Source organism: Panicum virgatum, chromosome 3K (assembly GCF_016808335.1).
Source record: "Panicum virgatum strain AP13 chromosome 3K, P.virgatum_v5, whole genome shotgun sequence".
NCBI classification, from domain to species: Eukaryota; Viridiplantae; Streptophyta; class Magnoliopsida; order Poales; family Poaceae; genus Panicum; species Panicum virgatum.
The window spans coordinates 25559314-25575680 of record NC_053138.1 but is presented as its reverse complement, the minus strand read 5'-3'; the positions used below and the strand labels follow the sequence as shown (position 1 = coordinate 25575680).

Below are 16367 nucleotides of genomic sequence, written 5' to 3'. Positions count from 1 at the left end.
ATGTTATACTCATTTCCATTAACCATAAATTGAACCTCTGGAGCTCTTCCTTGCAACACTTCTGTGAACAAGTTTGAGTTGTTCAACACATTAATATCATTGTTTGATCCTGGAGTTCCAAAAAATGCATGCCATATCCAAAGGTCATAAAATGCAACGGCTTCTAGCATGACGGTTTCCACTTTATAATCACCACGAGTGTACTGCCCCTTCCATGCCACTGGACAATTTTTCCACTGCCAATGCATACAATCCAAGCTTCCCAACATCCCAGGAAATCCACGAGCCACCCCAACATGTAGTAATCGCTGAATGTCATCCTTGTTAGGCCTCCTAAGGTATGTTTCTCTAAAGTTTGCTATCACACCTTCACAGAATTTGGTCAAGGACTCAATGATTGTACTTTCAGCAATTCTCAAGTTTTCATTCCACATATCTGCACAAGTCCCATATGCCAACATCCTCATAGCAACAGTGCATTTATGCAATGCTGAAAAGCCTAACTTACCCGTGGCATCACTTCTTTGTTGAAAATAAGGAGACCAATCACTCAATGTTTGCACAATCTTTAGGAATAAAGGTCTTCTCATACGATACCTCCGCCGAAACTGCACATCATTATACACTAGGTTGTCACAGAAGTAATCTCCAATCAAGCGCTTCTGACCAGCTTCACGATCTCTACAACATACCTTCGAGAGAATCTTCGATGCTGATTAGATGTACCTCCCATTTGCTCTTCTATTTGGGATCTAATTTGTGCCACAATCTGATCTTCAACTGGATCATTGATGAAGTCCCAAATGGCTTCAATAGGAGGAATTGTTGGAACAGGGGTGGCATTGGCACTACTCTCCTCTAGGTGGTCAGATTGGAAGTTTGAATTCGTGGCCATTTTTAGGCAGAAGAGTAGCTTGCTGCTGGAATGGTGAGGGACTGCATTGAGCATTTAGCCTGTTATATAAGGTGCATCCCAAGTTTACAACAGATAGTTCACAACGGCTAGTTTGCAACAGCTAGTTTCTCTACTGTTGGTCTGACACCTTTATTTCCAACAGCTAGTTTCTCATGTGATTTTTTTTGCCACTATAAGAAAGTAAGCACCACATCTGGATTACCATAGTAACAATTAGATACATATATTGCCGTCATAACAAGTAGAAACCATAGTCACAAAGTTCCTGGGTCGACCGGGTCGAGGAACGGGGTCGAGGGTCGAGGGTCGTCACTTTATAAAATTGTGGTACGAAGGGGGTATACCTCTATGGAACGATAAATTATTATGTGGAACGCGACTCTGATTCATCCGGGTCGATATCTTCGGGTCGATGCGTCTTTAAAAAAGACAAACTATATACATATGTGCTACTAATGAAGAACCTAATCTGCACAAGCATATAAGAAACATACAAAATAGTACATCTAGATCATACTACACGTACTCAGCTTATTATCTAACAAAAACCACATCAATCCGCTATCAATAACCTTCTTATCCCAATTAAATCTGCTAGCAATGGGGCTACGACCCCTCCCAAACCGGGACGCGATCCAACCTTGAATGAGACACTGACCCTCTTTGACCCCAACCCTTGAATCGGAACGGCGTTCCTGGGTCGTGGGACGAGGCATCGACCCCGAATTCTGTGACTATGGTAGAAACATACACTGCCCACTAGGCCACTAGAACAAGTAGAAACATACACTGCCATTACAACTAGTTCAAACATACATTGCCCACTAACCACTAGGCCACTACAATAAGTAGAAATATACACTGCCATTACAACTAGTTCAAACATACATTGCCCACTAGCCACTAGGCCACTACAATAAGTAGAAATATACACTGCCACTACAAACTAGTACATTCATTAATGCATCTAAGATTCATCGCCAGGAAACAACTCCTTCATTTTGTCATGACGAGCCTTTTCTACAGCGCTGAAGTTTGTGGTATCAATGGTCATCAACTGGATATACTCCTTCATTTTATCTAAATTGTTTTGGTTAGCAATGGCTTTAGCATGCTCAGTTGTTGCCAATGCCATTTTTTCAATTGCTTCTGTCTTCTTAAGCTGAGAGTCATTAAAAATCTACACCGTTTCATTTGACAGTCTGTCAGCTAAGCATTGTGAACGTAATTTGCTGTTTCCTTTAGGCTTTGCTCTTGATATGTTCCTTCCAGGAGGCCAGGGATTTGCTGGAGCACTTGCTTCATCAATATCTTGATTGGAAGAAGAAATGTAAGCTCTAGATGCATTTAACTTCAGCCTCTTATTCTCTAATGGATATACTCTAGCCCACTTAGGCTGATCCTTAATAACTCTCCACCAGTACTCAAATAGGAATGGCTTTTGTTTGTTTTCACTTTTGTAAACTGCATGGGCTCTCTCCAGTATTTGCTCATCTGATTCACCACTGCCATGTGCGCTTTTCATTCTATGCCAACATGAATTGAACTTTGTAACCTTGGGTGCATTCTTATTCCAATGGCTTTTGCATTGCGGCACTATCCTTCTACGGTCCTTAGGAGAATACTTGTTATATTCTCTAGTGACTTCCTTCCAATAATGATCAAATTTCTTGTCATTGCCTTTAACTGGATCATTAGAATTGTTCAACCATGCACTTACTAGACATATGTTCTTCTCTTCACTCCAATACTTGCGCCCAGGATTCTTTTTTCCTTCCTCAGGACTGCTATCACACTCTTCTTCAATTACAGGGCCTCCTTGTACAGGCTGAGGAATAGAGAGCGGAGCAGCTGATTCATCACCACGTGATCCACCACCACCTGTACCTCCAAAGAAGAAAGTTGATCCAACTGGAAATGATGGATCGCTGGCCATACCAACTCCAGATGATCCTTGCTGCTGTTGCCCCACACCTCCTTGATAAGGGAAGCAAGGATAGCTTGAAGATCCAGGATGAAATTGCTGATAGCCTGGTGGAGCTACATAAGGATTGAAGTTGTGTGCATAATGTGGCTGTTGATTGGTTGCATATGGTGGTGGTGGGATATTTGGGGGAAAATAAGGTGGAGGAAAACTATGGTATTGCTGGCTGTAGCCACTTTGTACTGGTGGGAAATCTGGAGTCGAGGATGGGTTGTTCAAACTTGTGAAGCTAGCAGAGGAAGATGATGGTTCCATGGATGTGGAGAGGAGAGCAGCGAGGAAGAGAGGGGACTGTAAAATTTTCAGTCTCAAATGGAAAATGCGTGTATATGTATAGGCCAAAGAAGCAACGGCTAGTTCGTTTCTTCCAACGGTCAGGCTGTCCGTTGATTTCACTGTACATTTCAATATATATATATATATATATATATATATATATATATATATATATATATATATATATTTGTTTATTTGATAGGCACCGAAGCCCAAATAGACTTCTATTCTTGTGTGAAGCGCATGGTGCTTCTCTCTCTAGTGGTGAGGGTGCGGTTTCCACCCACCACTGGAGAAGGGCTAAAGATGCAGGGACCTTTTGGATGAGTCGATGACCCCAACCCAGCTGCTGTGCCAGCATCGGAAGCCCACGAATGAGAGCCCGACACGTTGCCCTCGTACCGCCCGGTTGAACTGTGGCAGCGTCGCCTTGTTCCCTGGCAGGTTCAGGCACGAAATCCGACACGGACTAGAAAATTCAGTACTTCCGTCCTCTTTTCTACATGTGATTCCAAGATTTAATGAAGTCTATTTAATCCATTAGTTTTGTTTATGTGAAAATCCTTCCTGTAACAACCTAATGCATCATGCTGCTAGCAAGAAAATTTTACGAACGTGTGTACAATAGATGGATCCAACCAAGGAGCTTACCAGTTTGGAGTCCGTTAAACTTCCCTCGTAGATGTGTCTTTCCACTCCTGCAGCGGCAGCACTTTCATGGGCGTGGCGCCGACGCCGCAGGCCGCGACCTTATCCTGCTCCTTCGTCAACACCGCCATCACCCCGCGCTGTGCTGCTCCCTCCGAGACGACCTTGACTGTGCCGCCGGCAAGGTCACCATGACAACGACGACACTGCCTGCGTTGGTGTCGAGCGCGCCGCCGTCTCTGTATGCGCCGCCAAATCCGCGCTTCCTGGACCCGATTTGCATGACTGGTATTCTAATTCCACAGCTGATTTGTGTAGGATTGCCCGGAGAGAGAGAGGAAGAAGGGGATCTAGAGTAAACTAGAACTCTGGGCGCGACGTTGCCGCGCCATTGTGAATTGGCCAGTGTTTTCATGTTGACCCTATAGACTCAGGTTAGGGCGAATTGGCCAGTGTTTTGGTGTTGACCCTATAGACTCAGGTTAGGGCGCGGTAAAGAGCCTCAAATTTTAGTCTAGATAGTCATCTAATAGAAACTAAGAACAAGTAAGTATTAGTTTATTTTTTCGAGACTACACAATATAACTTAGACACTCACAATACACGCACGTAAGTATCAATTCATTGAATTGACCTAATTTGTATTATTTCCTCTGTTTCAAAATATAACTACATTTAGATTTTTACAGTCAAATATTTTAAATTGACTATGAATAGCTAAAATTATAAAAATTGATAATATAAAATTAATATCATAGGATATAACATTTTTATTTAGACTTAATTCTTTTTGGAGATATTATTGATCAAATGTGGAAAAGTTTGGGACGAAGGGAGTTCTACATCAACTATTTCTCAAATGCTATCAGTACATCTATCAATATTAAGATTTCTATGGAATTCTCACAGATCCGTAAATCTTAGTATCTTGAAAATAAAGTAACTATTTGTTATGTCCTGAGATCTGTGACAAAAAATGGGTTCAGATTAAGCTATGCGCCTATGCCACTATAATCCCGTAATTAATTACTTGGAACTCAAATGAGTAATTCCTAGGATGACCTGGTAGAAACTAATTTAAGCAGCAACAAACAGGTAGAGAAGAGTATGCAATGTATATATAGCTACCAACAGGTACAGTTAAGTTACTCGGATCAGGATTTGATGCATGGTTGGCCGGAAATCCGCTCTCTGCATGGTTGGCCGTCAGTATTAGATTCCTGCGGCTGGAGATAAAATTGATGCGTCAGGGTTAGCAGCTAGTTCACATCACTTTGGTCAGCCTGATATTTCTTCAAGGCCAGTGATCAGCAGACGAACATGTTACCGGGAATCGTTTTTTTCATTGGGCAGTACGAGGGCAATGCAGAGATGAACAGATGACGAAGCAGAAGGGGCGTTAGCTTAATATATATCGACGTTGACGAAGCTGCGCGTCCTCGTGTCATGACTCGTGAGGCAGCTGAGCTTGCGTGACAACTCCACACGTATCTAGAACCAACGATGGGGGCAACACTAATGAACTGACGGTTCAGATCACGCCAAGGATTCATCCAAAGGCTCTAATTAAGGAGCGACGTGGACAAATGGGGTGCCACAGCGAATGGTGCAGATTTCGTTGTTAGAGAAGAGATGGGGAACGGAAGTTTCCTGAGCGGCGCGCGAGTCCTTCCTCTGGAGAGAGCAAGTAAATTTTTTATATAATACGGACCCACACAAGGTGCGGACGACTCGAGAGAGAACAAGCAAAATCGCGCCCACCATCTTTTTTTTGAAGGTTAAAATCGTGTCCACCATCTTTGTCAGACTTTTATGCCACACTGCGCACCCACCACTAGAGAACGCCTTACTGTCCAAGATGCCGTCCTATCCGACCATGTTGCAGATGCAGCCATGTGAACAGCGTCTAGGAATATCTTTTGCACTGTACCATGGTGTATGCGGTGAAGGTGCCATCTGTTGTCGCCATCCTATCAAAGCATGTTAGATGCCTACGATTTTTTTTATACATCATTACAATTGTACGACAAATTGACAATGCCAGAAATGTTTGTTCCCAGCTACAGTGTTCAGTTCTGTGAAAAGGGAGGTGTCCGTTGGGAAGGAAAAGATACACAAAGGTTCTGTTTGAACAAATAACCAAAAATTATTTTGAGGACAAAAATTTAGCTTAAGAAAATAGTTTTTCAATGAAATAACCCTTAAAGTGTTTGGATTCAAAGTCTATTTGGCTCATAAAGCACTTTTCCAATCATTTGACTGCCACTTTACTAGGAGAGAGTGAAAGAATCAGTGGGCCACACTCGAAATAGCCCAAAATAGCACCCTTTTGGGGAATAGTTTTTTTTGAGTGAGCTATTTGCAAATAGCCCTAAAATAGCTTTTTTGTTCGGCTCTCCTCGGACTATTTGAGGCTATTTGGGTGTAGACTAAAAAATAACCCATGAATTTAAATAAGGAAAAAAAGAAAATAAAGGTTCTATCAAAAGTGAAAAAAGGTTTTTTTTGCTAACCACGACTAGAGTGTTTACGCTAATCCCATTGGTCGATTTTTGTTTTGGTTGACGTATCTTTGTGACTATTGTTTTTTTTCTTTTGTTATTGCTCTTCTTTGTCATGTAGTAGTAGTGGGTCGAGTATTCTTTATCTTGAGCTATATATTTTCTCAATTTAGGCCCAATTAACAATCCTTGGACCGTCAATGGGGCGCGGGCACCACTGCCGTCGGGCCCACCTGTCAGTGGAGAACCCTGCAGTTACTGCAGGAAGACTAATCCTGCACTATCTCTGATTGTTTGATTGTTTTGCGTCGCTTCTCACGGGCATCTCGGGTTGGCAAGGCTGCCACTGTCTCCGGAAGTCCGGATATCCCAGGGGCCCGTTTGGATACAAGGGACTTTAGCCTTCACCTTTTAGCTTCAATTTATTTCTCATGCATCCAAATATGTGAAATAATTTTGAATTAAAATGGATTATCTCTTTTAAAATCCTTAGTCCCTCCAAGAAGTGATAATGGGGCTAATTTTGCATGGTTCCAAAAAAAAGTGAGTATGCACACACTCCTAGACATGAAGATGAGAGAGAGGATGGACATTAGCTCATGGATCCATACAGCCCACCTTGAGCTAATTCTTAGCCTACCAATTCAAGGCTAAACAATAGCCCTCAAAATTGGCCATGGACTAATGTTCCAAACAAGGCCCAGGTAGTGTCCAGGCTGAAGGCGACGAAGTTGTTCGCGTGCAGCATCCGCAGACCGCAGCGGCAACCAGGCTAGCACGGCCATGTTCATCTGTCGCCATTTTCATCTTACCCTAATCTCATATTCTCATGGATGATCTCAAAATCAAAATTTCCTCCTCATCCTAAAGAGTAAAGACTATGAAGAATGACGCCTACTATTCCCATGCACTTCAATGGTGTGAGTGTGTGACCGTGATTCATGAACCTTGAGCAGGTGCCCATGCCACACTGCATTTCAACCAAAACACCTGCCACTGCCATGACACAAGCACTACTAGAAAATACGCTATCGGTCCACCCAAATACCGGTAGCAAGAAGATTCAGTACCCGGTACTAATACTATCAGGTCTTTTTGCTACCTGTATTTTTTGGATGGATGGAAATCTACAAAGACCTTAATATCGGATGGTATTACTATCTGGTACTAATATGAACCTTTTAGTACCAGTCGGTGTTACCACCAGTACTGAAGGGTCCTAACATATTATTGGTATCAATTGATAACATCATCCGGTATTACTATCGGTTGGTGTTACTATTAGGTACTAGTGTCCTCTACGGGCTACTTCAAAAGGAAAGCATCTCTCTCAATCGCAACTGCTGTATATATAGATGAGATGGTAAGGTAGGTATGCACGAGAAAAGAGTTCCTGAGTTCAAATCCTATCCGCCACACATGCACTTATTTCACGTGAAAAAATCGTGTGACTTAGACTTTTGACGTGCGCCTCTTTCCGGGTTTAAATTTAAAATATTTTGTTGACGCAAAATGCTTTAGTACCGGCTAAAGGCATCACTCGGTGCTAAAAGATCTTTTTAATCTTGGATGCGTAGTACTGATTGTAGGATACTAAACGGACTTCTCAACAGGTGCTATAAGCCCTTTTTCTAATAGTGAAGCAACATTATGCTCATCAATGAGACATTGTACACCATACATGCACATAGACACCCATACCCCCAGGGGCGGAGCCAGGATCAAGCCTGGACCCGGGCTGAGGCCATAAGCAAACACACAATTGCTAAAACTAAAGTTTAGTCCATCTACTTGTAAGTGATTTTTGATTGAATTGTTTGACCAAGGACTCGGGCAGCGCCCCTACAGTGGCGGATCTAGGATTTTAACTTAGGTTATACCACACAATTTTTTTATATATAATTCAGTAATTATAAAAAATTGCCAAGCAATCTGATACGCAAGTAAAAAATAGCTAAAAGTTTGATAATTACCATTGAATATCTCATAATAACGGACGGGGAAGGATGTGGGTCACCTCAGCGCAGCGGACAGGGAGATTGCTCGGCCTGGGCGGATGGACAGAGTTGTCAGGCTAGCGCCTAGCAGCCATGCGGGCGGCCAAGCGGGGGTCGTGTGATGCCACGCCGTTGCAGGAGTGCTGACCTCCAATGGGGAACAAGGCAAGGGCAAGCATCGTAGTGGAGGGGAGCGAACGAACTGCTAGCGCTACTACAAGAAACGGCGGCGCTTGGAGACGAAAAATACCAATCGAGCGACTCTTTTTTACAGTATTACAATACATGCGCTGGGCCGGATTTCAGGTTATGCTGCGGCCCACCCGGCATGCCCCTTGGATCCGCGCCCTGCGCCCCTGCATATAAAGATGGCAACGGGTCGGGTTCGGATCGGGTGGAGTCTCCGTGCACCCAAAACCGAAACCCGAAATCGAAACCCGAATCCGAACCCGAAACCGATTCGGGTGGAAATCCATCACCAAAACCAAATCCGCAGATATCCGAAACCCGAATGGATACCCGAAACCCGCGGATAAATATACACATATTCACATGTATGAACAAGAGGCAACAAATAATAAATATTTTCATGAGTCAACTTTCAATAAATTTAATAGTCTAAGTAAACAAGTTATCATTAATATATTATAAACATGAGTTTTAATTCCAAATAATTTATTTCGGATATCCATTGGATATCCACGGGTGGAAACCAAAACCCGAAACCGAACCCGAAACCAAACCCAAATCGAACCTGAAAACCGTGAGCGAAAACCCAACACCAAACCCCAAACCCGAAAAATCGAAACCCGCGGATACCCGCACCGAACCCGATCCGCTGCCATCTCTACCTGCATACCCCGCTGTTCAAGGCGTTCAATGAGACCACGACTAGGATCCCTACCGCGCGCATGGGTGCCCATTCAACCCCTTACATCATTGTTTCTTGCGTTCACTAAGGCTTACTCCAACGGTTCCCCGTATCAGCCCCCCTCACCCTACGTTCGGGGAACAGTGTTCCCCCTCGCTCCTCCAACGGCGCACGCCATCCCGTCCCCCCACGCGGGGAGAGCTCGCTCCTCCCCCCAAATGTGGAGGGAGTACGACCTCCCCCCACGCGCTGGCGGTCGTTGGAGGGCCGGTTCCCGCGAGCGGAAGGAGCTGCGCGGGGAGGCCGGCTGCGCGGGGAAGCTGCGGGACTCGGCGTCGTGCTGGCGCAGGAGGAAGAGGGCTTTGCGAAGGTGGCGCTGGCGGGCGAGGGGGAGGCGGCGGCCGCCTCCGCGTGGATGAGGGCAGGCCCCCACCGTGCCGCTTTTCTTCTCGTGTTCATCTTATCATCCCGGGTGTTTTTCTTTTTCTCCATTTTTGGATGATTTTTTGATGAATTTTTGCTCGTCATGATTTCGGCTTGGATTCGTGAAATTGTTTGAGGGGTTTCCTTGCTATGATTCTTGTGAGAAAATTTGATTCAATCCTCCCTCAAGTCTCTCGCGAATCGGCTCGGATTTTGAGTTTTCACAAAATCATGTTCTGGAGAGGGACGTCCGGTATTTCTCTAGATTCGCAGCGAATTGTCAACCTTTTTGCAATCGTCTTCTTGTATCTATTAGGTCTTTTGGTTGTGCATCTATGACCAAAATTTCGCTTGGATTGGTTGAGATTTGAGTGATTAATTTGAGTTCGAAGTTTCGGTTTTAGCTCTTGCTTTTCCCTTCTTTTCTTCTGTTCATGCGGCTGCAGGGATCGACAACCCTCGGCGCGCGGCGCTCGGGGCAGCAGCGGCCAGCAGCAGCGTCCCTGCTGATCTTACAGTTGGGCAGTTCGTCTACGTTGTTAGGAAGAGAATCAAGCTCAGTGCTGAGAAGGCTATCTTCGTCTTTGTGAAGAACACTCTTCCACCAACATGTACTACAGTAATGCAAAACAAATTAGAATTTCATTGATTCAAACGGTACAAAATTGCGGCCAAAATATTATTTGAAGTGATAATTGTTACTGTTGAAATCCGCAACTTTTGTATGAAAAAACAAAATACATGAGTATTCCTCGTCGTTAGAAACGATTTATGTACCTAAAACCGAGTTGCAAAATATAATTTATACAGGTATAATGACTTTCTATTTTTTTTAGTTTGTCCGAACTATACAAATGTCCACCGATGAACATTTGCACTGTTCATCATAAAAATACGACTCGCGTACGGTCGAAATACGTTCTGTTGGAATGTGAAGTGAATATGATTTAAAAATAGATGGTAGTTGGTATAGATGGAATGGGTAGGGGGAATGGTTGGAGAGGAGTTATAGGGGGGAATTTTTTGGAAGGAGATAGTAAAATATAGTAAATAGTATGTTTGGGGGGAGTTGGATGGGGAGAATGGTTGGAGATAGCCTAAGTTAGGGTTTGGGGTTGTCCTATAGTTAGTGAATGGAGAGAGATTCTTGCATGAATGTTCATCAGCAGTGCTCCTGCCTACCTTTCAGAAAAAATATAGCACCTCTTTGTATAGGGGTGTTTAGCAAGACTCTTCATGAGAGGGTCCAACGTAAGAGCCAGAGTCGTTTTGGAGAAGCCACAAATGATGCATTTAACTCTTTTTTTTCAAATAAAATATAGGCTGGAGTCCAGGGGCTCATCAAGCGGCTCGGATTCGAATTTTGAAGCCCACTCTGACTAGCTTTCAAAAAAAAAGCCCATTCTGACAATTGCTTGCGCTCATAATTGATGGCCCACGTGAGCCCACGAGAACACTCCCTCCCAGACTCCCAGTTTCCCTCCCTCTCGAGCAAATCTGGTCAGCACAGGTCACATGCGGACCCCAGAAAAAAAAACAAATGCCAGGCGAGCCGTTTCCATTTCCGGCCCTGCAATCCTGCACCGGCGCGGAAGCCCCCCTGACCTCCCTTCCCTCCATGGCGCGCCGCCCTCTCCTTTTACACCTCAGTCCGTCCACTACCACTAGTTCCATTCACATTCACCTCCCGCATAAAGATCCACACCAATTCAGCGGGGAGCTGTTTCTTCAGAAAAAAGTTCAGCGGAGAGATTCACGGGTGCCGGCTGCCGTGTCGGTTCTTGGTGGAGCTGAGCTTCTTGGAGGAGGGCGAAGGGGCCGAGGAGGATGGGGCGCGGCAAGATCGAGATCAAGAGGATCGAGAACTCCACCAACCGCCAGGTGACCTTCTCCAAGCGCCGGGCCGGGCTCGTCAAGAAGGCCCGCGAGATCGGCGTGCTCTGCGACGCCGAGGTCGGCGTCGTCATCTTCTCCAGCGGCGGCAAGCTCTACGACTACTGCTCGCCCAGGACCTCGTGCGTCCGTTGCCCTCTTTACTTTCTTTGGCTACTTTACTATCGTTCTTCTTGTGTGCTTGGGGAACTCATCGCAAAGACACAAACTTTGGTTTTGTGGTAGGCTATCCAGGATCCTGGAGATGTACCAGACCAACTCCGGGAAGATACTGTGGGATGAGAAGCACAAGGTGCGTGCTCTTCAGTTTCCCCCTTTTCTTTGACCATTTGTTTCAGCACCAGAGCAGATTGGTGGTCCAAACGCTGAACCTTCGAAATGTTTCAGAGCCTGAGTGCGGAGATCGACAGGGTCAAGAAGGAGAACGACAACATGCAGATTGAGCTCAGGTCAGTGTTTCTGTTCCACAGATTTGCTTCCAATTTCCATCTGCATGTGCCCTTGATTAGTTCGCTGCTCGTCTGTATGTTCATGTTGTGATTTGGATAATAACCTGTTCCTTGTGATGACAGGCATCTGAAAGGCGAGGATCTGAACTCCCTGCAGCCCACGGAGCTGATCGCCATAGAGGAGGCGCTCCAAAACGGGCAGACCAACCTGCGTGACAAGCTAGCAATACTTCTTCATCCATTGGCTCCATAGCTTCATAGTTGCTTGCAGCTCACTAGTACAGAAGTGCTGCAAATTACCTTTCTGATGTTGGTTTCATTGAATTGTTTGTTGCAGATGGACCACTGGAGGATGCACAAGAGGAACGTAAGAGCTCCAAACTCAAATCACGTCCTTTGTTTCTAACTTTGTAGATCATGGAGTATCTTTCTTTTCCCTTTTTCTTTTGAAGGAAGTTGTTAAGTATTTCCTAGAGTGAAAATATTTTTTACAACTCCTGATTAACAAAAGCTTTTACAGCTTTTGATCATTAATAGCCTTTTGTGATTGGGTGCAGGGGAAGATGCTCGAGGACGAGCACAAGATGCTGTCTTTTAGGATGGTAATTTTTCCCCTTCTGAATGACAGTTGAACATTTGCTTGACCATTCCATGTTTTCTCCTTTTCACTACAAATCAGTATGCAAAAGTTCTGAACAAATTCAATGTGCTGAGCTAACTGAAGAAAACCTGCACTACTAAGCTCAGGAATTCTTCCTAAGGCTTGGAAATTTTTGGTTTGGATGTCTAGTTCTAGCACCGAAAGGTATTCAGGGTGACCAATCAGCCTTACCCTGTTACGCACCCAAGAGGCCAAGACCCAACTAACCAGATTAATTGAACAAAAAAGTTTCCTGAGTGCATTTTTCCATTACTACCATTTTTGTGTTCTGAATCAGTGAATCTTATGCTCTGCATCCCACAAAATGCCCATATGTACAGATTTCATTCAGGGTAACCTCATTCTGCACTCGCTGAACTGAAAGAAACATGAAAGTTGATAACATAATGAATTTTTTACCCTCTTGTTTCCACCACGGTGCTAAACCTTGTTAAACCGTGGATGAACAGGCCTACCAGCACCAACAGGATGTCGAGCTCAGTGGAGGCATGAGGGAGCTGGAGATCGGGTACCACCAGGTCCAGCACGACAGGGATTTCACCTCCCAGATGCCGTTCACCTTCCGGGTGCAGCCCAGCCACCCCAACCTGCAGGAAGATGAGTAGCTAGCTAGGCTGCTGAATCCTACTATGCCGCTCTGAACTGAAGCTCTGCACCTGCATCTTCTAGCTTGCATTTCATCGTTCAGTGTGGGCTCTGTATCTTTCTTTTTATCTCAATCTGGATGAACAATGCTGTCAGTCAGTTACTTCGATGTGGTCGTCTGCGTCTCGTTTAACTTTGTAAGCTAATGCTAGTCCATGTCATAATGTTGCCAGGATTAGGACTGGAAATTGTAATGTTCTATTAACTTGCTAGCTTAAGTTTGTTTAATTTGACCTGTGTTCTGGCTGGTGACTGATGATCATTGGAAAACAGAAGCAGCAGAATGTAATGCGAATGTCGTTCCTTTGCCAATTGAATACATTTACAAATGAATTTCAATCAAGAAACAGCAGCACTTACAATCACTACCTAAATCCCTCTAATTCTTGGCAAGATTTTGCGATCAATGAACAAAATTTGCCTGGTTCATCACCTGAGCATGTCCCCGTTGTCCAGGAACGGGGCCAACGGGCCACTGAACGCCGGTGAGGCGCTGTAATTGCTTCCGGCTTCGCTGAACATGACGCTGTGCCCGTACGGCAGCGGCCGGTCGGGCAGCTCCGGCACGTCCATGTCCCCCTCCAGCATCCTCAGCGCCTCGCCGATGGTCGGCCGGAGCGCCACCATGACGTGCGCGCACAGGATCCCCACGAGCACGAACTTCTCCATGACCCCGCTCCGCGGGCTCTCGGCGGTGGACAGAGCCTCGTCGAGCACCTCCCTCGCCTGGCCAGCCTTGACAAGCGTCCACGCCCAGTCGGTGATCAGCACGGGACCCGCCGGGGACGCCATGTCCAGCACGCGCCGCGCGCTCATGATCTCGAGCAGCAGCACGCCGAAGCTGTACACGTCGCTCTTCTCCGTGAGCTGCCCGTAGAGCGCGTACTCCGGGGCAAGGTAGCCGTGCGTCCCGGCGACGCGCGTCGTGAGGTGCGACTGCCCATCGCGGCTCCTCCGGGCGAGGCCGAAGTCCGCCACGCGCGCGCGCATCTCGCCGTCGACCAGGATGTTGGTCGCCTTGATGTCCCGGTGGTAGATGGCCGGCTTGACGCCGTAATGCAGGTACTCGAGGCCCCTCGCCACGTCCAGGATGATGCTCCGCCGCTGCGCCCAGGTCAACGGCGGCCGCTTGGCCGCCGGCTCCTTGTCCCTGAAGATGAAGTCCTCGAGCGCGCCGTTGGGCATGAAGTCGTAGACGAGGAACCTCTGCCTCCCTTCCTCGACGTCGTCGTCGGCGATGCAGCAGCCGCGGAGGGGCACCAGGTTCCGGTGCCGGAGGTGGCTGATGATCTCCACCTCGTTGGTGAACTCCTCGTCCCCGCCCTCCATGTCCGGGTCCAGCATCTTCTTCACGGCGACCACGGACCCGTCCGCGAGCACGCCTCGGTAGACGGCCCCGAACCCGCCGCGGCCGACGAGGTTGCGCTCGGCGAAGCCATCGGTGGCCTTGGCGAGCTCGGCGATATCGAACAGAATCGACCCGGTGTTGGGCCGCGGGTGCGACCGCCGCTCACCCGACCCCTCTTCGCGGATCTTGGGGTTCTTCTTCTTCTTCTTGCTATTGGCCTGCCCCCGCTTCCTCCAAAGGAAGAACGCGAGGAGCGACGCGAGGAGGACGAAGGCGATTGGGATGGTGGCGGCGTAGATGGCCACGTCGTTGGACTTGGACGACGTGGGGGGAGGGGTGGAGAGGCCGAGGCCGAACGCGCAGGCAGCGGTGGGCGGGTAGGTGGGCCCGGCGGCGTTGGACACGCCGGCGGCGTAGAGGACGGAGAGGTAGAAGCAGTAGAGCGACTTGCTGTCGTTGGCCGCGGCGGTGGTGAGGTGCGCGGTGGCGGCGACACCGGCTCCGTAACACTGGGCGCAGGTAGCCGGCGACGCGAGGTCGGGGCCGCAGGAGGAGTCGAGCGCCCGGACGGAGTCGTTCCCGACGGCGGCCTCGAATTCCGCGGCGGTGGAGACGCCGGCGCAGTGGGACGGGGTGATGGCGAACTGGTCCGGCTCCGGGAAGCACACCGGCACCAGGGACGAGCCCGGGAGGCCCGCCGGAGCGCCGGAGATCAGCTCCGAGAAGCCGTCGAGGCAGGCCGCCGAGGCCGCCGCGGACGGGAGGCGGAAGCGGCCCGTGGCGCGGAGGCGCTCGGCGAGGCCGATGCCCAGCAGGGAGAGCAGCGTCTGGCAGCAGGCCGTCATGTTGGGCGCGCCCCAGGCGCACGGCGTCGGGTCCCACGGGAACGTCCGCACGTAGCCGAGGTCGAGGGGGCACGGCTCCGACGTCGCGTTCCCGCCGCCGGCCCCTGCGGCACCCGCCGGCGAGCTGACGAGCAGGAAGAGGGCGACGACGAGCGCGGGAGGCCGGAACATCTTCGGGGTCGGCATTTTCCGGCAGCGTCTGGTGCGCGGCTGGCGGCGAGCGGCGGCGGCGGAGGTCTCCTCGGCCACAGCTGACGTCGGGGCGGGGAGTGAGACACGGAGTGGTAAAATGGGGCGGCGGAGCGCCGAAGCTGTTGCGTGCACGAGTTCTTTATCCGTCAATAAATAAAATAGCGCGCGGAATTTTTTTTAGGTTTGCGTAGTATGACGGGTGGGTCCGGGTTGGTGGTCGTGGGCGTCGGATTGACGGGGACGTGGTTGGGAAGGCGTGCGCTGGCTCGCCGGATGGCGGGGACGTCTATTTGTCGCTTTGCGACTTGGACGATTCATCGCAGAAGCGCCTCCGCCGTCGGTCCCCCGCCGCCCCAGCTCCGGCGCCGCCGTCCCACCGCCGTCACGCTAATCGAGCTCGCAGCTGCGCCGCGCGGCTATTTCCTCGCCCCCACCGCCGGCCTGCCCACCGGTTGTCCGGCCCTGCCCGGCCGGCGGCGCTCCTGCGCCGCCGCCGGTCCTCCGCCGCCCCCGACCCCCTCTTCTACAGCCGCCGGCCATTGGAAGTCCCGGCAACCCGAAACCCTAAAGATCCGCCGCCGCCCTCCACCACCTCGGCCACCGGCGACCTCGCCGGCGGCCGCTCCCCCCACCTCCCACCCCGGCCGACCTTCCCCCACCTCCCACCCCTCACCGGCGCGCTCGTCTCCGCGAGGAAGTTGAACAGTAGCGGTGGCTT

The 16367-nt window shown here is 48.6% G+C and overlaps 3 protein-coding genes across 3 annotated transcripts; 1 reads left to right on the top strand and 2 right to left on the bottom strand.

Annotated features, from left to right (window-relative positions):
• Positions 1–2096: 2096 nt before the first annotated feature.
• LOC120700762 (glutathione S-transferase T3-like) lies at positions 2097–2852 on the bottom strand. The gene has a single exon (XM_039984993.1). The coding sequence runs from the start codon at positions 2850–2852 to the stop codon at positions 2097–2099; it is 756 nt and encodes a 251-aa protein (XP_039840927.1).
• An 8350-nt stretch (positions 2853–11202) lies between these two features.
• Positions 11203–13520, top strand: LOC120698642 (MADS-box transcription factor 4-like). The gene is made up of 7 exons (XM_039982337.1): positions 11203–11631; positions 11735–11801; positions 11897–11958; positions 12082–12181; positions 12296–12325; positions 12516–12560; positions 13069–13520. The coding sequence occupies exons 1-7, from the start codon at positions 11444–11446 to the stop codon at positions 13222–13224; spliced, it is 648 nt and encodes a 215-aa protein (XP_039838271.1). The 5' UTR covers positions 11203–11443; the 3' UTR covers positions 13225–13520.
• Positions 12925–15778, bottom strand: LOC120698641 (probable receptor-like protein kinase At1g11050). Its single transcript, XM_039982336.1, has 2 exons — positions 13698–15778; positions 12925–13339 (listed from the first exon to the last, which is right to left on the bottom strand). The coding sequence occupies exons 1-2, from the start codon at positions 15641–15643 to the stop codon at positions 13330–13332; spliced, it is 1956 nt and encodes a 651-aa protein (XP_039838270.1). The 5' UTR covers positions 15644–15778; the 3' UTR covers positions 12925–13329.
• Positions 15779–16367: the final 589 nt, after the last annotated feature.